Genomic DNA, 24,164 nt, shown 5'->3' with positions numbered 1-24,164 from the left:
CGGGCACACACTCTCAAAAAAATGTTTACCACCCTTGGATTAGGGTTTTGCTGGTTGTTTCAAGAACCAAATGGTTGAGGGAAATCGGTGGCTGTACTTGAACTTGGTGCTGGGGGACTTCAGACTTATCCTCCTCTCTGATGGCAGCTGTGAGAAGACGGCGTGGCCTGAACGGCGGAGATTTTTGATGATAGATGCTGCTTTCTTGAGGCAGCGCCACCTGTAAATAGCACCGATGGGGAGGAGAGCTGAGTCCAAAGAAGAATTTGGGAGACTGATAGGATGGGTTTGTCGGTGCAGGCATCATCTGCTGTGTGGGAACTCAGCCTGTAGCCACATTCCTGACTTGCAAACTGTCAACGTCACAAACAGTTCACAGGAACAGAATCCTGTTGTAACCCGGTGACAACCAGTAGAACAGCTTCCTTCCGTTGCAATGTACCAGAATCAGAATAAGATTAATTACTGACTTTGATGACGTAAAATTTGTTGCTTTGTGGTAGTGGTACAGTGCAGGAACATAAAGTTATGATAAAATACAAAATTAAATAAACAGTGTAAAAAAAAATAACCAGGTACTGTTCGTGGGTCCATGGAATGCTCGGAAATGTGATGTGAGTGGGAAGGTGTTTTTTAATTTGATTTTTTTTAATTTAGAGATACAGATGTGAAACAGGTCCTTCTGGCCCAACAGAGCCACTCAAGTGACCAATTGGCCTACTTGCTGGTACAGCTTTGGGATTTGGGAGGGAACGAGCACCCAGAAGAAACCCTTGTTGTCACGGGGAGAACGTACAAACTCCTTACAGACAGTGGCGGGAATTGAACCTGGGTTGCTGGCACTGCAATACCATTGTGCTAATCACTGCACTACCGTGCCAAACCCAACTTGTTTCTGAATCATTGAGAGTGGGTCCGCAGGCTCCTGTACCTCCTCCTCAACGGTAGTAATGGCAAGGTGTCACCTTTTGAGGTACCACCTCTTGAAGATGTCCTTCATGGAGGGGAGGATATTAAGACCATAGGACCATAAGACATAGGAGCAGAAGTAGGCCATTCAGCCCATCGAGTCTGTGCCACCATTCCATCATGACTGATCCCAGATCCCACTCAACCCCATACACATGCCTTCTCGCCATATTCCTTGATGCTCTGACCGATCGGAAACTATCAACTTCCACCTTATATATACCCACAGACTTGGCCTCCACCACAGTCTGTGGTAGAGCATTCCACAAGTACACTACTCCCTGGCTAAAAAGGTTCCTCCTTCACTCTGTTCTAAAACATCACCCCTCAATTTTGAGGCTGTGCCCTTTAGTTCTGGACACCCCCACCTTTCCACGTCCTTTCCAAATCCACCCTCTCCAGTCTTTTCAACACACAGTAGGTTTCAATGAGATCGCCCCACATTTTTCTAAATTACAGTGACTACAGGTGCAAAGCTGCCTCATTGATATGCCACCGTTCAAATATTTTAACAAGGTCTTACTCGAGCCGAGCTACCTGCAGCATTTTCCTACGCTCTGTCCTCCAGAGAAAGCAGGATCTCCCAGTGGCCACAGATTTTAATTCTACGTCCCATTCCCATTCTGATATGTCTATCCATGGCCTGCTCCACTGGCAAGATGAAGCCACACTCAGGTTGGAGGAACAACCCATTGTCTGGGTAGCCTCCAACCTGATGGCACGAACATTGACTTCTCTAACTTCTGTTAATGCCTCCTCCCATTCTTACCCTTGATTTATTTAGTTTTTCCCCCTCCCCCTTTTTTTTCCCTCTCTCTCTGCTTATCAATCTACCTGTTCTCCATCTCCCTCTGGTGCTCACCTCCCCCTTTCTTTCTCTTGAGGCCTCCCGTCCCAAGATCCTTTCCCTTCTCCAGCTCTGTATCCCTTTTGCCAATCACCTTTCCAGCTCTCAGCTTCACCCCACCCGCTCTGGTCTTCTCCTATCATTTCGCATTTCCACTCCCGCTACTACTTTTAAATCTCTTACTATCTTTCCATTCAGTTAGTCCTGACGAAGGGTCTCGGCCCGAAACGTCGACAGTGCTTCTCCCTATAGATGCTGCCTGGCCTGCTGTGTTCCACCAGCGTTTTGTGTGTGTTGCTTGAATTTCCGGCATCTGTAGATTTCCTCCTGTTTGCAGGATCCTCTTGGTTAGTTTGAGGTCCTGGGTGACTGGTAATAGGCAGGTTATTTCTTGTGAGATACAGAACTGTGTAAAAGTCTTAAGCACATATATATAGCTAAGGTGCCTAAGACTTTTGCACAGCACTGTACTTGTCAATGTGGATCAGAGAGCTACTGTAACTCCGGCAGTAGCAAAGGATGTTGGGAATGGCAAGGGTGGAGTGTCGCAGGAGGGATGTGGGGCAGGTGGCAGAAAAGGAGAGGTGGTAATGGGGAGGTGCGGGTGCAGACACACCCAGCCCTGAGATACCAGGCAAGGTCATTTGATTCCAAACCATGAATTTATTGATCATTACAAAATGTCTCTCTGGTGCTTCCCACTCACTTCCCTCTCCCTTCCCCTTTTCCAAACCCTGATTCTCTTTCCCCTTCCCACTCTCAATCCACAATAGAGACCCATATCAGATTCAGGTTTATCATCACTCACATATGTCATTAAATTTATTTTTTTTGTGGTAGGAGTATAGTGAAATATATAAAATGATTACAGTTCTGTGCAAAAACGTTAGGCTGTATCTCACAAAAACCTAGAGAATTGTATGTGCCTAAGACTTTTGTGCAGTATTGTAAATTAATCTGTCTGCTCAGAAATAGGTTAATTGGTCATTGTAAATTGTCCTGTGATTAGGTTAGGGTTATATCAGGGTTGTTGAGGGCTGCTGGGGCGGTGCAATTGAAGGGCTGAAAGGACCTATTCCACGCTGTATCTCTAAATAAATAAACAGACATTGGGTGGTTTTCCATGTGACCACTTCTAATTCACTGTGTTTGATTGTTTTTCAGTCTGAAACCTACCAGGAAGACATTTACCCAATGACACCAGGGACTGAGCCTGCTCTGACAGCAGAAGAGTGGCTAAGTGGAATGAACAGAGGTGTGATTGTTTAATATTCACTTTCCTGTGCCAACTTCACCAGTCATGCCACTGCTGTTCATGGGACTGTGATGTCAGGCTTTGAATAAAGGGACATGCTAGTGTTTGGGTTCCAGGCCTTTTTGTTGTTGTTGGTCTTGAAACTAAATCGGAATCAGGTGTATTATCACAGACTTAAATGGCATGAAATTTGTTGCTTTGCAGTAGCATTACTGTGTAAAGACATAAATATATTATAAATGATATCAATAAATGAAAGAATAACAAAGTAGTGCTCAAGGGTTCATGGACCCCATTCTGATGGCAGAGGGAAAGAAGTTGTTCCTGATTCGTTGAGTGTGGGTCTTAAGGCTTCTGTACCTCCTCCCTGATAGTGGTTACAAAAAGAGAGCCTGCCCTGCAGGGACCCACGGTTAACCCTATTAACCCTTAAAGTGAAGGAAAAGCTTGGTTTCTCTCAGAAAACTAAAGTTAAGTTAGATTTATATCATTTTCCCTTTAGAGGATTGTTCAAAAGAATTTCAGGGCTATCAGAAAAGAATAGGGCTGTGAGACCAGTCAGACGGCTTTACAAAGAGCCAGAACAGAACAACAGACTGAATGGTCTCCATTGCTAATGTTTCTATAGTTTTATGTTTCTAGAAAGATAATATATTTTTTAATACTTAATAGTTTCAACTTGGGTTGATGATGCATCAATAGCTTCAATAGAACACTTTACATCATTAAAGGCACTACATAAATGCACATTATTATTGTTGTTTATCCTGGAATAATGTGCTGAATTTTCCTCCTTATTAGGCACACTTGTACACCTGCTCATTAATGTATATATTTAATCAGCCAATCATGAGGCAGCAACTCAATTTATAAAAGCATGCAGACTCAGTCAAGAGGTTCAGTTGTTGTTCAGACCAAACACCAGAACGGGGAAGAAATGTGATCTAAGTGACTTTGACTGTGGAATAATTGTTGGTGCTAGACAGAGTGGCTTTAGTATCTCAAAAACTGCTCATCTCCCGGGACTTTCATGCACAGCAGTCTCTAGGGTTTACCAAGAATGGTGTAAAAACCAAAAGAAAACCATGAGCAAAAACGCCTTGTTAATGAGAGAGGTCAGAGGAGAATGGCCAGATTGGTCAAACTGACAGGAAGGTGAATGTAATTTGAGTAACACATGTTACAACGGTGGTGTGCAAAAGAGCATCTCTGAATGCACAACACGTCGAACCTTAAAGTGGGTGGGCTACAGCAGCAAAAGACCATGAATATACACTCAGTTGCCTCTCAATGAGGTATAGGAGGTATCTACTAAAGTGGTGAGTGAGTGTATATTTGCACCATAGTACAAAATGGATTTCATTTGTTTAACAAATGGGTCTTTGAGAAGGAAGTTATTTCATATCTTGTGATCCAAAGTAGGAATTAGTAGCTTCTTTTCCTCTGACACATATGCTCTGTGGTATTTGTCCTTGCAGATCCGATCCTAATGTCTTTGAAGGAAGGTTACAAATCCACAAATATTGCTTTCAAGCCACCAAAAAAGGACAAGAAGAGTGTGGTGGTGAATGGAATCGATCTATTGGAAAACGTACCACCTCGGACAGAGAATGAGGTGGGTCTGCTGACACGTGGAAACGTGCAGTTGAATTTCTCATTTCATTGGTTCCCATAACTCCCCTCTGAGCCCCGGCAATGGTTCCTGAGGACGGATCAACTCCCTGGCCCTTCTCATGCATGGGGTGCAGAGCAAGCTCTTGGTTAAATGTTCGGCCCTTCAAAGAGAAGGAAAATGGAGCAACAGTGGGCGCCACAGTTGTGTAGCAGTTAGCGCGATGCTGCTACAGCTTGCGGTGTTCCGGGGTCAAAGTTCAATTCCGCACCATTCTGTAGGGGCAGCATGGTAGTGTAGTGGTTAGCACAATGCTTTACAGTACAGACAGCGCGGGTTCAATTCCCACCACTTTCTGTAAAGAGTCTGTCCGTGACTATGTGGGTTTTCTCTGGGTGTGCCAGTTTCCTCCCACAGTCCAAAGATGTTGGTAGGTTAATTGGCCATAATAAATCTTCCCCGATTAGGCTAGGATTAAATCAGGGGATCGCTAGTCAGCATGGATCGAAGGGCCGGAAGGGACTTTTCCACACTGTATTTCAATAAGTAATAAAAAATACTTACGTGTATTAGGAACTTGCTGTGGTGTGTTTGTGCAACATGCAACAAAAGCTAACAACAACATACAATTACATGGAATAAATAATTATGGAAAAATAAAGTTGGAAGTACAGATATAGAATAAAATGTGTAGAAATACATAAGTAACTGCGTGCATTTACTGTGTAAACAGCATTATGAAAAATGATTCAAAGTGTTTACATTGCAGTGCAGTAACTGAGGCAATAGAGGAGGGTGGGGGGTCAAGCAAATTAGTTCAAAGTTCAAAGTAAATTTATTATCAAAGTACATATATATCTCCATGTACAACCCTGAGATTGATTTTCTTGCGGGCGTACTCAATGAATCCATAATAAGATCAATGAAAGACTGCGTCAACTGGGAGAAATATTGAATATTGAGCTGCCTCTTTTAGAATGGTCAATCAGGTTAACTGCCCGGGGGAAGAAATCCACTTTCTTGAAACTCTGACTGAACTGCCTGATATTTTTTTTTGCACAGCTTCTCAGGATGTTCTTCCGACAGCAAGATGAGATCCGAAGGCTAAAGGAAGAACTGACGCAGAAGGACGTGAGAATACGCCAACTGGAACTGGAACTCAAGAATCTGCAGAACGTCCCGAAAAGCACCTGACCTCGGGGTCCCTGCCACCATTCCTCATCCCTCTGGCATGTCGTGGAATTATCAGCAGCGGTTATACGCAGATTGTAAGAATGCTATAGGACCTTTAAAACCCACAGAGTCTGCCCCACCACCCTCAAGTGACAGAGAAACTGGAAGTTATGTCAATTTCCAAAATGTTTAGCCATATGCACAACTAACAGAAGAGCTCAACGGGTCTGCACACTGTGCCTGAGCAGGTATCTGGAGTGCTAAACGTGGTCCATAAAGATCCAGTCATCATCAGCTGCCCAGAGACATGTATACTTTAAAAAGTTCTCCATGCTAATGAGTCATTTTAACATCATTTTACATTAAATACTCCAAGGTGCCTCTGAATTAGTGTCTTTGTGAGCCTTGCCCAATTTAGCTGCTAAGGTGGAAGTTTTTTTGGAAAAGAGCTGAGATCAGGTACAGGCCCATCCTCACCAGTCTATGTGTCACTATATCAGCTGGAGGCTCCGTTGTGTTCCCACCTACCCTTTCCTTTCCCACCCACCCACCAAACTGCACCATGTTGACTTTGTCCCTGTGTATCGGATGATTTATGATACTCAGGTTAATGAAGGTGCAGCTGGAGTGTTGGAGGCACTCTTCCATGCTGGACGGTGACTCAAAGTGTCCTTATAAACGAATGGCCGCGAACAAGTTAAAGGTTAAAGATTCGAACACTAGAGGTCCTGAACATGCTGGAGATCCAGAGCAGCACCCAGAAAATGCTAGAGGAATTCAGCAGGTCAGGCACTGTCTAGGGAGGGGAATAAAGAAGTCAACGTTTCAGGCCAAGACCCTTCATCAGCACTGGAAAGGAAGCCAGAATAAGAGGTTGGGGGGGGAAGGGAAGGAATACAAGCTGGCAGGTGATAGGTGAACCAGTTGAGGGAGCTTTATTTGTAACTTATTGGTAAAGATTAGTTTTATTTATCACATGTACATCAAAATACACAGTGAAGTGTGTTGCTTGCTTCAAATCAAATCAGCGAGGATTGTGCTGGGCTGCCCACTAGTGTTACCATGCATAGCATGCCCACAACTCACTAACCCTAACACTTACATCTCAGGAACCTGGGAGGAAACCTGAGCATCTGTTGGAACTCTCATGGTCATGGGGAGAACGTACAAACTCCTTGCAGACGGCGGCGGGAATTGAACCATGATCAGGGATCACTGGCACTGTGATATTGTGATGCTAACCACTAGGCTACAGTGCCACCCTTATGTTTGCTGTTGGAATTTGGGAATATATAGTGTCTTTAGATACTAAAATTAAAACCAGATCGAAATCAGAGCACCTATAAATTTTGTGAGACTTGCAGACTTTGTAGACCCAGAAAAGCGGAAGAAAAGACCAATACATTGCCAGAGGACAAAGACAATAAAATTAAGGAAGTTACCCCAAACTGGATAAAGTCCAGAGCCAGCCCAGCACAGCCCATTTGGCCTGGTCTGAGTATAACATGTGTAACATGATTGGCAATGCTCTCACTTGCAATCTTGAAAATCCTGAGTTCAAGCCTGGTTCTGGAGTTGTGGCTGGAAAACTTGAGGCTGACAGTCCAGTGACACACTGAGGGAGCACCACAGTGTTCATGGAGCCCTCTCTCGGATGAGCCATTAAATTGCACTCTTTGGGGGATGGGAGCAGAGGAATTACAGGGGAATGTTTATCTTCACTAAGAGAGATTCTGTGGTCACCACTGACTGCTGTCTCTGGGAGTGTGCTGTACACAAAGTGGTTGTCACAACAATGTTTTTAAAAAGTTTGTCAATGGCTTTCTTCCCTTTTGTTCATTTTCTCTCTTTTTTCTCTCCATCTCTCTTCTTTCTTTGTCCAATGTCCTTTCCAGTTTGGGGATGAAGTTATTCCCCTCAGCTCCCATCTCCCTGGCAGTGAACCTTCAGTATAATGCTTCTGGTGGCCTTATGGGAATATAAAGCTAGAAGAAGGAGGCCATTCAGTCCTTCATAGTTGTCCTGCTATTCAATATTGTGACTGACCTCTAACTCCTGAACTCCTTTCTTGCACTAACTTTTGATTCTGACTAGACCATAAGATATACAGTAGGTACAGAATTAGACCACTCGACCCATCGATTCTTCTCTGCCTTTCCATCATAGCTGATTTATTATCCCACTCAAGCCATTTTCCTGCCTTCTCCCTATAACATTTGACACCCTTAGTAATCAAGAACCTATCATCTCTGCTTTAAATATACCCAATGACATGGCCTCAACAACCATTTGTAGCAATTAATTCCATAGATTCTCTACCCTCTGGCTAAAGAAATTTCTCCTCATCTCTGTTCTGAGGGGACGTCCTTCTATTCAGAGGTAGTGCCTTCCAGTCCTAGACTCCCTCACTACAGGAAACACGTCCATTCTATCTAGGCCTTACAATATTTAATAGGTTTCCATGAGATCCCTTCTCACTCTTCTAAACAACAGCTAGCACAGGCCCAGAGCCATCAAACACTCCTGATATGTTCATCCTTTTGTCCCCAGGATCATTCTCGTGAACCTCATCTGGACCCTCACCAGTGACAGCACATCCTTCCTTAGCTGTTAAATTACAACAGCTAGGAAACCATAACAGTACAGCTAGCTCACAGTTTAGAAATCCAGGTTGGATCCCAGTCTCCAGTGTTGCTTGCATGGAATTTGTACGTTCTCCCTGTGACCACGTGGATTTCCTCCACACACTCCAGTGTCCTCTCAGATCCCAAAAGCACGTGGGTTGGTAGGTCAGTTGGACACAATTAATTATTCCCCAGTAGGTCAGAGATGAGCAAGAGTCCAGGGGGAATTCATGGGAGTGTGGGGAGAGAAAAGCCTGGGTTAATGTAAGTGTGTACTCAATGGTCACTGGGACTAACAATTTGATGTACTGCTCCTAAGGGTTTGAGGTTGCCTCTTGTGTTGAGGGCGAATGCTTGAGCAGAGAAGTTCTTAGCTTGGAGCGGAGTGGTGTTGGTTACAGCAAAAGATAGAATGTTTCCTATGGCAAGGGAGTCTAAGACCACAGAGAAGACAGCCTCATAACAGAGGGACATCCTTCTTAGAATGGAGATGATGAGGAATTTCTTTAAACAGAGGTGTAGAATTTGTTGCCACAGGTAGTTGTGGAGGCCAAGTCATTGGGTATATTTAAGGCAGAGGGTGATAGATTCTTGATTAGTCAGGGCATGAAGGGATGTAGGGAAAAAGCAGGAGATTGGGGTGAAGAGGAAAAATGAATTGGCCATGATGAAGTGGCAGAGCAGGCTCGATGCTCCTATATAATTCTGCTCCTATATCATATGGTCCTTATGCAAAAACAAGTTCTGTTCTGTGCAACAGATAAGGAGAAAGGCGTCTCCACTTCCCAAATGTTGATTTCTCTCACACAAGAATCGCACTCCACCCAGCAGGCATTGCGCATGACACAATTAGGAGCTTTCACTACACAGTTGCTTCGAAGTTTATTAATGAAACCCTGTGTTTTAAAATTTTAATTAACGTAAAAGTCATAGAATAGGGAAACAGGCCCTTTGGCCCAACTGGTTCATGCAAACCAGTCCAAGCAAGCTAGTGCCTTTTGCCAGTGTTAGGCCCATATTCCTCAAAATACTTATTATCCATGTACCTGTCCGAGTATCTTTTAACTGTTGTTAATGTACCTGCCTCAACCACTTCCTCTGCAGCTCATTTCAAGTACGGACCACTCTAGGTGACATAGTTGTTCTTCAAGTTCCCTCTCCCTTCTCACCTTCAACTTATGCCCTGTAGTTCTTGAATCCTAACCCTGGGAAAACACTGTGCTTATTCACCCTGTCTATCGTCATCGCCATCATTAAGTGCCGTGTCGTATGACATGGGTGATCATGGTCTTTCCATGACCATGATTGCTCTTGGTAAATTTTTCTACAGAAGTGGTTTGCCATTGCCTTTTTCTAGACAGTATCTTTACAAGGCAGGTGACCCCAGTCATTACCAATACTCTTCAGAGATTGTCTGCCTGGTGTCAGTGGCAGCATAACCAGGACTTGCGATATGAACCGGCTGCTCATGTGACCATCCACCACCTGCACCCACGGCTTCACATGAACCTGATCAGGGTCTAAGCAGGAGCTACACCCGCAGACCAGCAGGAACCTCACTTTAAGGAGAAAGAAATTAGCATTGGTTTATTATTGTCGCACGAACTGAGATGTAGTGAAAAGCTTTTCTTTTGCCTGCCATCCTTCAGATCACGCGATGTATAACTACATGTAGTGAAAAGAAAATAGAATGTAGAATAAAATGTTACAGTTAGAGAAAGTGAGGTGCAGGTGAACAAATAAAGAACAAGGGCTACAATGGGAGATCAAGAGTTCGTCCTTTGGTGTACGAGAGCTCCGTTCAAGAGTCTGACAATTCTTGCAGAATAGAGGCTTTCCTTGAGTATTTTTTGGTTCATAGAGCTCTACTGTAGAGAAACAGGCCTTTTGGCCCATCAAGTCTGTGCCAAACATTAACTTGTAATGGTTCATGTTCTGTGTGCATCTTTTGCCTGACAGTAGTTCAAAGTAAAATTTATTATCAAGAGTACAGACATGTCACAACATACAGCCATGAGATTTTCCTTCCTGCAGGCATACTCAGCAAATCTATAGGACAGTAACTGTAAAAAGGGGTCGATGAGCAACAAACTGTGCAAATACAAATATAAATAAATACTAATAAATAACAAGATAAAGAGTCCTTAAAGTGAGACCATTGGTTGTGGGAACGCCAAAACAGAATGTGTATAGCTATCCTCTTTTGTTCGAGAGCCTGATGGTTGAGGGGTAGTAACTGTTCTTGAACCTGGTGGTGTGAGGCCTGAGGCTCCTGTACCTTCTACCTGATGGTAGCAGCCAGAAAAGAGCATGGCCTGGGTGGTGAGGATCTTTGATGATGGATGCTGCTTTTCTATGGTGTTTCATGTAGATGTGCTCAGTGGCTGGGAATGATGTACAGGGCTGAATCCACTACCTTTTGTAGGATTTTCTGTTCAAAGGTTCCCATAGGAGGGGACCTTGATTATGTTGTTTGCTTTCTCGAGATAACATAAATAATGATAAATTGATTTACTTTGTCATGTGTACCAAGACAATGTGAAAAGCCTGTATTGCACACAGATCAAATCATTGCAACAGTGCATTGGGGTCAAACAAGGTGAAACAGTAACAATGCAGAATAAAGTTTTACAGCTAATGAGAAACTGCAGTGCAGGTAAATAATAAGGTCCAAGGTCACAACAAAGTAGACTGTGAGGTCAAGAGTCCAACTATCTCACTAGGAACTGTCTGGTAGCCATAGAACAATGAGGTAGGAGTTGTCCTTGAGCCTAGTGGTATTTATCTTCTGCCCAATGGAAGAGGGTTGTGTACTGGAGAAGTTGAACAAAAATGGGGAAAGGTGGGCATATGGAGCCAGCACTGTCTCGAGATCCCTGGACTAATTCAGACTAAACATTTGATCAGGTGAAGATATAATCCCAATGCCTCGGGTGAAATTTTTGGACAGAAGCTACTACAGACTGAGGTCCATGGAAACTAGAAAGAGAGGAGTGGAGAAATGGACTGACAACCCACTATTATCATGCCACATCACTATCTTGGAGACACAAGAGACTGCAGATGCTGGAATTCAGAGCAAAAAATAATCTTACTTAGGAATTCAACGGCCAAAAAGCATCTGTTGGGGCAAGCAATCACCAACATTTCAATTCAAAAACCACTTTTCAGGTATCCCTGACACAGAGTTTCAACCCAAAAGATCAACATTCCTCTCCCGCTCTTTCTCTTGTCGCCTGCCTATGACCTCCCTCTGGTGCCCCTCCTCCTTCCCTTTCTCCCATGGTCCACTCTCCTATCAGATTCCTCCTTCTTCATTCTTTTACATCTTCCACCCATCCCCTCTCAGCTTCTTACTTCATCCCCCCCTTACCAACCCACCTACCGTCCACCTCAGCTGGCTTCACCTATCCTTCCCCTCCCACCACTCCCACCTCAACTCTTCATTATGGCTTCTTCCCTCTTCCATTCCAGTCCTGATGAAAGACCTCAGCCTGAAACATCAACTCTTTATCCCTTTCCGTAGATGCTCCATGACTTGGTGAGTCCTTCCAGCATTTTGTGTGTGTTGCTCTGGATTTCCAGCACCTGCAGAATCTTTTGTGTTAACATCAATAATCCTTTCTGTCCATTGATAGCGCTCAACTGTTGAGCTTCTCCCAAAAATTGCTTGTAACATCATGATCTTCCCTTCTTCCCAATTCAGAATTGGCAAAGCAGTAGATCCCTTGAAAAGATCACAGAAGTGTCAATCACATATGGCAAAAGACCATATTGATTTATCCCAAACACTGAACTGTCCATGACAGCAGGCATTACAGCTAATGACTCAAAGGAAGTTCTATACTAACTATTGCCTATGCAATACATACTGACGAATTTGATCACCTGTCCCTGGAGGGGTTGAGACATCAACAAATATTAATGCAGTCTGCAGATACAACAAGAACTCACAAACTGAAGCTTGTGAAAGCATTAGGAAATAACCTGATGTCAGGTCTATCAGAACAGTATTCACAGGTGGGATCTCAGTGGAACAGGTGCCCTCAAAGAGCAAGTGAGATGAATGGCGCTACATGTTTTCTTTTATGGTGTGGTCTGGGGAAAGGACACGAGCTGAGGAGAGGGATCTTGGCTAGGAACTCCTTTCTGTAAGTTATCCCACAGATTTTATATATACAACAATTTTAATCTTTTTGATTCTGAGATATCAGGCTCTTCCAACCCAATGAGCCTGGGCCACCCAATTACTCTACACCCATGTGACCAATTAACTGACTAACCCATATGTTTTCTGAAATGTAGCAAGACACCTATGTGGTCAAGGAGAGAAGGTACAACCTCCTTACAGACAGTGGTGGAATTGAACCTGTATCACTGGCGGTGTAGCAGCATTTATGCTACCGTGCTGCCCTGTTCCCTTTGAACTGGGAGAGCGGGGCTGCCGCTTAATGCTGGTTGACTTCAGAACCCCAAAACTCACAGTAACTACAGTCCAACAATACAATGCATTAGCAGTGAAGGACATCTGGAAGTTGAGGTTGATGCCATGGAAATGCACGTCTTTTATAACTGCTGGTTCTTGGCTTATAAAAGAACTGGTTTAGAAATGGACTTGAGCATTATGAGCCCTGATGGGAATGAAGGTGAAGGTCCTAAGTTACAAAAAGACCACTGAGAAATCATGCTGAGGAGCGACTGTGAAAGTGGAGATAGAAAGGCCTAAATAGAATGGACGTGGAGAGTATGTTTCCAGTAGTGGGAGAGTCTAGGACCAGAAGGCACAGGCATGGAAAACAAGAACATCTCTTTGGAACAGGAATGAGGGAGAATTTCTTCAGCTAGTTGGTGGTAAATCTGTGGAATTCATTGCCGCAGACAGCTGTGGAGGCCATGTCATTGTATAAATTTAACCCAAGAGGCGATAGGCAAAAGCAGGTGAGACAGGAAGAGTGGGTTTCGAAAATGATGCAGCTGCTCAGTGAGTCAGGTGAAATAAAACAATAAGACATTGGAGTAGAATTCGGCCATTTGGCCCATCAAGTCTGCTCTGCCATTCCATTATGGTTGATTTATTATCTCTCTCAACCCAGTACTCCTGCCTTTTCCCCGTAACCTTTGACATCCTTACTAATCAAGAACCTATCAACCACTTTAAATGCACCCGATGAATGTGTGAAGGAAGAAACAGAGCTGGTGATTCAGATCAATGACCATTTATTCGATGGTCATACTACCTCTGTCCACACACCCTGTTGGCTGGTTGAGAATGCCAGACATGCTCTTTGATTTATTTCAGGTCTTGGTAGCTTTTAGCTTTTAGGCTCTGGAATTCTGTTGGATTACCTTCGGAAGCTAGGATAATTGGATGGGTTTTAACAGCACAAAGACTGAGCTGAAGGTTTGAGGATAGTACGGGATTAGACAACTAATTAGCTTTTCACATTTCACTGATATCTTAAGGAACATTGCACAACATTTTAGCAGGTTTTGGGAGCCCACCAGTATCTCTGTCCCAACTTGTCAGAGCAGGGTTGATGTCAGTACTTTGTTCCATTCTTATCCAGTACCATATTGGCCTCTTCTTCCTTCATTTACAGTTCAAGGTCATTAGGTGGCTCCTGCCTCTTGTATAATCAGCTCCAAGGCTCAGTATTGTACATCACATTAAATATTTGATTTCTGTTTCATCTTCAGACAGCATAAGAGAACAAGCACGTCAAACAAAAATTGGGCTATCACTGTGACACACACAAAATAAAGCAATTTAAAACCACTGACCCTGAGCATACAGTACTCTGCAAACATCTTAGGCAGATATCTGTTGCTGGCTAAGACTTTTTGCGTGGTACTGTTGTGATTTTTTTGTATTGCACTGTACTGCTGCCACAAAAAAAAGCAAATTCAATACATATGTGAGTGATGATAAACCTGATTCTGATATGGGTCTCTATTGTGGACTGAGAGTGGGAAGGGGATAGGGAGAGGGGAAACATGGTTGGGAAAAGGGAAGAGAGAGGGGGGGCAGGAAGCACCAGAGAAATATTCTGCAATGATCAACAACCCAATTGTTTGGATTCAAATGATCTTGCCTGGTGTGTCTGCACCCATGCCATCCCCTGCCCTGGCACTCCTTTTCTGCCCCCTGTCCCACATCCCTCCTATGGCATTCCACTCTCACCATTCCCAGCATTCTTTGCTCCCACCAGATTTACAAACTCACTCTCCGCTCCACATTGACAGATACAGCACTGTGCAAAAGTCTTAGGTACCCTAGCTATATACATGTGCCTAAGCAGTCCATCAAAACCCACTGAGTGGCAACATGCAAATGTTCCTTTAGCGGGTTATTACATCACTTTCATTGAGATACCTATCAAGTTCCACTAAGGTCATGTGAAGCCATGGGAGCTGGTGGTGGATGGTCACATGAGTAGCCGGTGCATATCACAGGTACTGATTATGATGCCAGGCAGCCAATCTCTGAAGAGTATTGATCATGGCTGGGGGTCACCTGTCTTGTAAAGACATTGCCCAGAAGTCAATGGCAAACCACTTCTGTAATAAAATTTACCAAGAGCAATCATGGTCATGGAAAGGCCATGATTACCTAAGTCATACAACATGGCACATACTGATGATGATGATCTAGTTCCAAGGCCCTTTCTGGGAGCACTTCCAAACAAAAGTTTGTGCAGAGCCACATGGAGAGTTTCAGAACAGAAGGACAAAAGCACGGTTTTCCGAAGAACCTTACAAGTGGTGGAGAAGTTCAGGGAAGAGATTCCATTGTTTGACCTTGGCCGACAGTGGGAGTGTGATCAACTTTTTGAAGGGCTGAGAGGCCAGAGTTAGAGATCTCATGGGATTTGTAGGGCTGAAGAAGTTTACTAAGATTTGGAGGAGGGATTGAAAGTGAAAGCAGCATTTGAAATGGAGACAATGCTTCCAAGAGTGACTGGGGCTGTCTGTGAGTTTGGGCAGCAGGTTTGGATTGAATCAGAACAGTTTGGTTTTAGTTCTAAAGTGTCTCCAGAGGGAGGGATGCTGTTTGTTGGTGCTCGTGGACTAAAATTCATGATGGCACTATAGACAGTTGCTTTGAAGTAACATAACTGTGTGTAATAATGAGAAATTAGAATTTTAAGACAATTAATAAAGTACCGAAGATTGAGCATAGAACATTACAGTACAGACTCTTCGACCTGTAATGCTGTGCCGATGTTTTAATCTTGCATAGCACCCCATTTTCCTTTGATCTATGTGCCTTTCTAAGAGTTTATTAACTGCCCCTAATGTATCTGTCTCTACCACTACCAGTGGCCCAGTGTTTCATGCATTCATCATTCTCTCTGTAAATAACTTACCTCTGACATTCCCCCCCCCCCATACTTTCCTGCAGTCACCTTAATATTATGTCCCTTTGAAATAGCCATTTCCGCCCTGGAAAATAACACTGGCTGTCTACTAGATCATGTTTCTTATCATCATGTATGCCTCTATCAAGTCACTTCTCATCCTCTTTCTCTCCAAAGAGAAAAGCCCGAGCTCACTCAATCTTTCCTCATAAAATATTCCCCCTAATCCAGGCAGCATCCTGGTAAATCTCCTCAGCACCCTCTCAAAAGCTTCCACATCCTTCTAGTATTGAGGTGACAGGAACTGAACAAACCATTCTAAGTATAGTCAAACCAGGGTCTTGTAAAGCTGCAATATCACCTCACGGACCTTGAACTCAATCTCCTGACTAATGAAAGTCAACACACCATAGGCCTCCTTAACAATCCTATCAGAGGGCTGTTTCATCTCAGGAAGTTCTCCAGGGAAGAGGGATCTGTTGCTCAGCGATCAACCACTGTGTGTGATTTCTTTCAATCCCTTAAATGGGTCAGTGAGCACTCTCTCCATAAGTGTAAGGAACGCTAGCCTCAGATGTTACTCCCAGACTAAGTGTGGGAGCTTGTCTCGCTCTCAGCCTGCACATAGTGATGGGAGAATACATTGACAAGTCCAGAGTGTAAACACTTCAAACTTAATACTTGCTTGGGCCCTGGGAGAGCATTTTATTAAAGTGATGATCTGAGGGCTGGCAGGAAATTCAGGAATTATCACAGGCTGAGTCAGCCAACATTTATTACCTATCTCTTGTTGCTCTTGTGAAGATGGGGGATGTGCCATCTCTTGAGGGATGGACATGCTTCCACGGTGCTCTAAAGGAGCGCCTTTCAGAATTTAGATCCAATGATGAGGAAGGACCGTCAATTGAACTCCAATTCAGAAGTTTCAGATTCAGATTCCAATTGTTCAGTCACCTAGGATTTATGTGGTCTGAAATTATTAACTTAAAAATTGGTTTAGATCACAGGTTCCCAATCTGGGGTCCACAGTCCCCTTGTTAAATGATATTGGTCCATGGCATAAAAACAGGTTGGGAGCCCCTGGTTTAGATATTTTAAAAAGTAATAAAGGTGGGGGAATAAAACACTGGCTGTGGTCCCAGGGTTAGCATAGAATATTGAATAGGTCCTGGCAGCTAAAAACATGGCCACCACCGTCTAAAAATTCAAAGTTTGAAGTAAATTTATTATCAAAGTACATAAAGCATTTGTCACCATATAGTACTTTGAGATTCATTGTCTTAGAGGCATTTACAGGAAAATAAAGAAATACGATGGAATTTATGAAAAGGTATACATAAACAAAAACTGACAAACAACCAATGTGCAAAAGACGACAAATCTCGCAGATTAAAAGAAGTAAATAAATAATACTGAGAACATGGGTTGTAGAGTCCCTGAAAGTGAGTCCATGGGTCGTGGAGCCAGTTCAGTGCTCTACATGTAACCTCACTGTGATTACAACTGCTGACAGTCAAGAGGTCAGTCTTGAAACATACCAATACTTTGGGTGCTGATAGGATTGGAGAAGATTAAAGAGATAGAAATGATGGAAAGATTTGAAATGAAGAGGATTATAAAATCGAAGCACTGTTTAACAGGAATTGGAATATGGTAATCCATAACCTCAGCCTTAACTCCAATAATTATACCTCACTCTAAAATCTTATGCTTATCTACACTTTGTTGAATGATAAATATTTCCAAAAATAATCCAGTTTGCTAATGTACACCTGTCGTGGGTCAGCCAATGGAGATGTGGAAACTTGACAGACCTACACAGGCAGCTCTCATTCCAAATGTGGATGCAGGAATCAGGATTGGATATAAGAGAATATGAACTGAATTACAGTCATCCCTGCACATTCTCACCTGGTTATACCCGTAAGCTACTCAGTTATGGCCCTGGACATGATTAATTAAAGGCACTATTAAAATAATTAATTGGCAAACATTTTAGTACAAGTCAAATTCGTTATCGGTCTCTAATGAAGCTGATGGTGTATTGGTCCTTTAGGCTGAAGCAAAAGCTCAGTCAATTCTTGCAAGGGAAATCATGAGACCACACAATATACTGTGAGCACACAATTCTTCAAACACACACACACCTTCATGCGCTGCTGAGCAGTACAATACATTGTGAACACACAATTATTCACATACTCTCTGACACCTTCATATACTATGCTGAACAGGGATTTACATATAACAGCATATGGGGCCCCTTCTCCAACAGAAAGTGAGCTAATCTCAGTGAGGCATTGGTAGCTTGCTCTGTTGTGTCTTTGCCTGAATTACTGAAATCTCCTGGAAGAGGACTGCATAAGTGTCTACATATTCTAGCCTCCATGCCCAGCACATGCTGGTAATGTTGATAATGGGATGAGTACAATTTTTGCAGAAGGAAATACATCTTTCTGAGAAGGTCATAGGTTCCAGAGCGACTCTGGTGAGGGAATGCAAGCCAAGAAACACTTTCAGTGGGAGGATCCTTTTAGTCATTCTACAAGTGAATCAGGAGGGAAGAATATTAGAACATTGGGATCTAAAATGGCCACTTATTAAGGAGGGTGACTTAGTTATAAGGCCATGCTAATTTACCTGATCTAATGGGATCAGCAAGTTTTGATGCCTTCATATATGGTTAGTCAATGAGTTAGATGTCTCCCCCTGTGGATTACCCTGAATAGATGATAGTTAAAGACTCTGTGATACCTTTGTACATTTTATTTTTGCCCTTGTACATTTTACCCCACTATCATTGTGTAATGTGAATATCCTTGTCAACAACTAATGAAGTCTAAATCACTGTGATTTTACTTTCCTGAAATAAGTCACATAAACTGCACTCTGTAACCGATTACACAAATAAAATATTGTTTTCTCAGTTCAGAAGACTTTGATTACATAGAACTGTTCACACCAAAGACCGGGATTCATCGAGCACTGTCTTAAACCTGCTGTTCTATGGACAAATAGAAGATTTGGTGCAAGATTACACAGAACAAGAAATTATAGTTAACCTTCATTTGATGCCAAAATTGTTTGCTGTTATGCTCAACTAGGAGACCTTGGAAATAAAAGTCATGAAATTGGAAACTTACTTTCTAAAAATTCTAGGGCTGTTTTTAATCCTGATTATTGAGTTAAAATGTGACTTGTGGATTCGCAAAGAGCTGCCTGTAGAGGGCGCAGCTGCTCAATCTTTGCCTTTGGAGGTCATGGGAAGAAGGTCTTGATTTTGAAAGAACTCTCGCCATGGCAACCACGGTACAGCAACGTTAAAGGTTGCCATGGAGATGGAGGAAAACACAGGGGAAGGGGCAGAAGAGTCATCTGTGTCTGTGTGAATGTGTGTATGAGGGCTTATGTATTTGTGTGTTTTCTTGTGTTAGTGTATGTGGGTTGATGTGTGTTTTATGTGTTTGTGCTAGTGTCCATTACTGTCCCCCCAAAAAGCAATGTGAGACACAGTAAATGGCAACAAGAACATAGAGCTATGAATACCTAGGTGTTTAGAGTTACAGAGTTAAACAACGTGGAAACAGGCCCCAGCACAAACAAGAGGAAATCTGCAGATGCTGGAAATTCAAGCAACACACACAAAATGCCAGAGGAACTCAGCAGGCCAGGCAGCATCTATGGAAAAGAATACAGTCGACGTTTTGGGCCAAAACCCTTTGGCAGTCCATAGCAGTGTAATAGTTAGCACAACACTCTACAATATCAGTGACCAGGTTCAATTCCCACCGCTGTCCTGTAAGGAGCGTTGGATGTTCTCCCCGTGACCCCATGGGTTTCCTCCAGGTGCTTCAGTTTCCTCCCACCGCCCAATTACATAATTGGTCATTGTAAAATGTCCCATGATTAAATCAGGGGGTTGCCGGGTGGTGCAGATTGAAGGACAGAAGAGCCTACTCTGCACTGTATCTCAATAAATAAAAGATTCCCATCTAAGAGAGTCCCATTTGCCCATGTTCAGCACATAACTCTCCAAACCTTTTCTATCGAAAGTACCTTTTTAAATGTTATTAATGTACCTGCCTCAACCACTTCCTCTGGTGGCTCATACACCATATCCTGACCCCACTCTGGGGGAAAATGTTGCTTCTCAGGTTCACAAGTTGATAGAGTCATTAAGAAGGCATATGGTGTGTTGGTCTTCATTAGCTGGGTGATCGAGTTGAGTTCAAGAGCCACCAGGTAATGTTACAACTATATAAAACTTTGTTTAGACCACATGAAGTATTGTTTTCAGTTCTAAATTGCCTTATTATGAGAAGAATGTGGAAGCTTTGGAGAGGGTGTAAAAGAAATTTACCAGGACGATTCCTAGGTTCAAAAACATGTAATTTGAAGATAGGTTGAGTGAGCTAGGGATTTTCATTTTGGAGAGCAGGATCAGAGGTGACTTGATAGGAGTGTACAAGATGTTAAGAGGCATAGATTGAGTGGACATCCCAGGGCAGAGAAAAGCTAAAACAAGGGGGCATAAACAAGGACCAAGAACTCAAGCTGACTTGGTTGTATATTATATACAACCTTAAGATTCATCTTCTTGCAAATACTCCCAAAACAAGCAAATCCATAAGACCATAAGATCTAGGAGCAGTATTAGGCCATCCAGCCCATCAAGTCTACTCCACCATTCCATCACGGCTGATTTATTATCTGTCTCAACCCCTTTCTCCTGCTTTCTCCCCATAACCCTAAATGCACTGTTTAATCAAGTACCTATCAACCTCTGTCTTAAATACACCTTGGCCTGCACAGTCGTCTGTAGAAAAGAATTGCACAGGTTCACCACCTTGCTAAAGAAATTTTTCCTCATCTCTGTTCTAAATGGATGTTCCTCAAGAAACACAATTGAATTCACTAAAAAATTCACATAGCATGACAGCCACATATCCAATTTGCTATATATATAATATTTCAGTAATACTTGATTAATATTTGTTGTTCACATAACTCATTATGGGTTTATTTAAAAGTACGTGAGTGTCATATGTCATCATGCCACCACCTCACTAAAGTAAAAAGTGAATTAGACATGTTGATCCTGGTCTCCCCATGCTTTTTTTGAGTAGTTTTATATTTTGGAGTTACAAAACATAATAGTGCAACTCCATATTTGGAGTTTTAAAACAAACCTGAGGCGACTATGTTTAAATATCGCACAACACACTTTCTTCACAAGAGGGTAAAAAGATCGAGTAAAAAAAAAGCAACATGATTTTTCTCTTCACAAAAGCAGGCAGTTAAAAATAGCATAGCTCACATCTCTTCGGAAGAGGGAGAGGGACAGCTGAGTTAATAAAGAAGCAGAAAATGGACAAAATTCATGGGCTCATAAACAGTGAGTACCTGTTGATCATAATAATAAATTTAAAAAAGCAGAAATGGCTGGCTACATTGGAAAGATGACGTGTTCCATTGCACAAAGCATAACTGGGTGAATTGAGCAGTATTTTAAAGCTAATCAAATTGCCAGTGAGAAATGGGTGTCAGATTTGTTGTGTGCAATTGGTATAAGAGCATATAATTTGATCCAGCTGAGTTCAAGAGCCACAAGGTAATGTTGTAGCTCTATAAAACTTTGGTTAGACCACACAGACTACAGTGTTCAGTTCTGAATTGCCTTATTATAGGAAGGACGGGGAAGCTTTAGAGGGGTGCAGAAGAAGTTTACCAGGATGAAGCCTAGATTTGAAAGCATGTGATTTGAGTGAGCTAGGGAGATCAGGATGAGAGGTGACTTGATAAATTTATTCAGTATGCCCCCAGGAAAATGCACCTCAGGGTTGTATATGGTGACATATATGTACTTCGATAATAAATTTACTTTGAACTTTGAAACTTACAGTGTTCCCTCTAGTTCAGTATTTAAAACTTGAGTAACTAATTCAAAATTACTTACCGTCAATCAGAAGTTTTTATTATGTTGCTTTATGTAGCCAGCCATTAATATCCCAGAGAGAACGCTTCAATTCATAGAATACATACATCGATGGCAGCACCAGCGTCTGCTGTCCATGAGAACGTTGGAAGTAATGCATGCAGTGAAGTCATACGTAGGCCACAGAACCAGAAGAGACGGCAAATACAGGAATTTGGAGAGAGAAAACAAGCTGCTAGAGCTCAGTCAGCATCTATAAGGGAAATGATCAGTCAACGCTCTGGGCTGAGATCCTTCATCTGAAAACCAAAACATCGAAGATGAGTTTATTGTCATATGCACAAGTACATGTATACACCCGGGTAATGAAAAATGTGCTTACAACAGCATTTTAGGCACATAGCATCAGATAGGCAATATTCACAAGAAGCACATACTATAAATTCAGAGTTCAAATTTATCATCGAAATACATACATCATACACAACCTTAAGATTCATCCTCCTGCAGATACTCACAAAACAAGGAAAACCATAAGACCTAGGAGCAGAATTAGGCCATTTGGCCCATCAAAACTGCCATTCCATCATGGTTGATTAATCATCTCTCTCAACCCCTTTCTCTTGTCTTCTCCCTGTAACCTTCGACACCCTGATTAATCAAGGACCTATCAACCTCTGTCTTAAATATAACAAATGACATGGCCTGTGCAGTCATCTGTGGCAAAGAATTGCACAGATTCACCACCACCTTGCTAAAGAAAATTTTCCTCATCTCTGTTCTAAATTGATATCCCTCAATGGGAACTCACATAGCTTAACAGCCACATATCCAATTTGCAAAAGTGCGCGGTTTAATTCTTAATATTTCAGTAATACTTGATTAATACTGTAAATATATTTTTTGATTAAGCATTCTTTGTGTTGGCGCGTGGCCTAGTGGGCAAGGCATCAGACTAGTAACCTGAAGGTCACCGGTTTGAGCCTCAGCTGAGGCAGCGTGTTTGTGTCCTTGAGCAAGGCACTTAACAACACATTGCTCTGCGACATCATTGGTGCCAAGCTGCGTGGGTCCTAGTGCCCTTCCCCTGGACAACATCGGTGGCGTGGAGAGGGGAAGGCCTGCAGCTTGGGCAACTGCCAGTCTCCCATACAACCCTGCCCAGGCCTGCGCCCTGGAAAATCCAGGCGCAGATCCATGGTCTCTCGAGACCGACAGATGCCACCACCTCAAGCATTCTTTGCTGTTTACATAATTCATTGTGTGTTATATGTGGGTGAATGGTATATGTCATGATGTCAGCACGATATATGTGTGCTCCTCATTAAAGTAAAAAATGAGGTAGACATGGTTATACTGGTAACACACACAAAATGCTAGAAGAAACCAGCAGGTCAGGCAGCATCTACGGAAAAGAGTAAACAGTCGACATCAGAGTAAGAAGGTGAGGGGAAGGAAGAACCACAAGTTAGTAGGTGAAACCGGGAGAGGGAGAGGGATGAAGTAGAGAGCTGGGAAGTCAAATGGTGAAAGAGATGAAGGGCTGGAGAAGGGGGAATCTGAAAGTGGAGGACAGAAGGCCATGGAAGAAAGGGAAGGGGAAGGAGCAGCAGAGGGAGATGATGGGCGGGTAGAGCACTAAGGTAGGAGAGGGAAATGGGAATGGGAAGTGTTGAAGTAGAGGAGGAGCCAATTACCAGAAGTTCAAGAAATCGATGTTCATCCCAGTCATTCGTCATAAGAGGAAAAAAAAGCAGTCGAGTGTAAAAAACTGCAACACAATTTTTCTCTTTGCAAGAGGAGAGAGATGTTAAAGTTTTTAAAAAAGGCAGAAAATGGACAAAATTCACAGGCTCATAAACAGTGAGTCCTGGATGATAGTAGTAATAAATAATTAAAACCAGAAATGGTTGTCTACATCGGAAAGATAAACACATTCAGTTGCACAAAACATAACTGGATTTTGCATACTGAGTGAATTGAGCAGCATGTTAACGCAATTGGAATAGCCAATGAGAAATGTGTGCCAGTTTGCTGAAACAGCATATATTATGCTTCAAACTTTCCAACCAAACCAACCAGAATGAGCATTGCTGATATCATGAACATAATACAGAAACAATTAGAATTGAAACCTTTGTTGATTACATAACGCTTAAGATTTCCTAAATGGAATCAAAAGGAAGGGGAGTCCATTTTGGCTTAGGTGGCTGAATTGAAGAGATGAATGAGTAATTGCAGGTTCAGTGATCAGAATCAAAATTAGGTTTAATATCACTGGCATATGTCATGAAATTTGTTATTATGCAGCCGCAATTCATTGAAATACTTAGTAGTAAATTTTGTCAATTACAGTAAGTATATCTATTAAAAAGTTGATTAAATAAGTAA

General features: G+C 42.5%; 2 protein-coding genes across 13 annotated transcripts in view; one reads left to right on the top strand and one right to left on the bottom strand.

Annotated features, from left to right (window-relative positions):
• LOC132382598 (coronin-2B) overlaps window positions 1-18,764 on the top strand; it is a 224,003-nt gene extending 205,239 nt beyond the window's left edge. For all 6 annotated transcript variants that reach the window (XM_059952968.1, XM_059952970.1, XM_059952967.1 and 3 more), the window contains 3 exons: window positions 2,981-3,071; window positions 4,550-4,686; window positions 5,746-18,764. In XM_059952968.1, coding sequence (XP_059808951.1) covers window positions 2,981-3,071; window positions 4,550-4,686; window positions 5,746-5,877 — 360 coding nt within the window. In that variant the 3' untranslated portion in view covers window positions 5,878-18,764. The remainder of the gene's footprint in view (window positions 1-2,980; window positions 3,072-4,549; window positions 4,687-5,745) is intronic.
• Window positions 1-24,164, bottom strand: part of LOC132382599 (uncharacterized) — a 58,088-nt gene that overhangs the window by 13,339 nt on the left and 20,585 nt on the right. For 6 of the 7 annotated variants that reach the window (XM_059952975.1, XM_059952979.1, XM_059952974.1 and 3 more), the window contains one exon: window positions 21,795-22,072. The gene's annotated coding sequence lies outside the window, so the exon portion shown is untranslated. Of the gene's footprint in view, window positions 1-1,999; window positions 2,952-21,794; window positions 22,073-24,164 lie in introns of those variants that run through there. The other variant, XM_059952980.1, reaches the window with a different exon arrangement.

The sequence above is a fragment of the Hypanus sabinus genome, chromosome 28 (assembly GCF_030144855.1).
Source record: "Hypanus sabinus isolate sHypSab1 chromosome 28, sHypSab1.hap1, whole genome shotgun sequence".
NCBI classification, from domain to species: domain Eukaryota; kingdom Metazoa; phylum Chordata; class Chondrichthyes; order Myliobatiformes; family Dasyatidae; genus Hypanus; species Hypanus sabinus.
The sequence above is the reverse complement of the archived record's forward strand: the minus strand, read 5'-3'. Positions and strand labels throughout refer to the sequence as shown.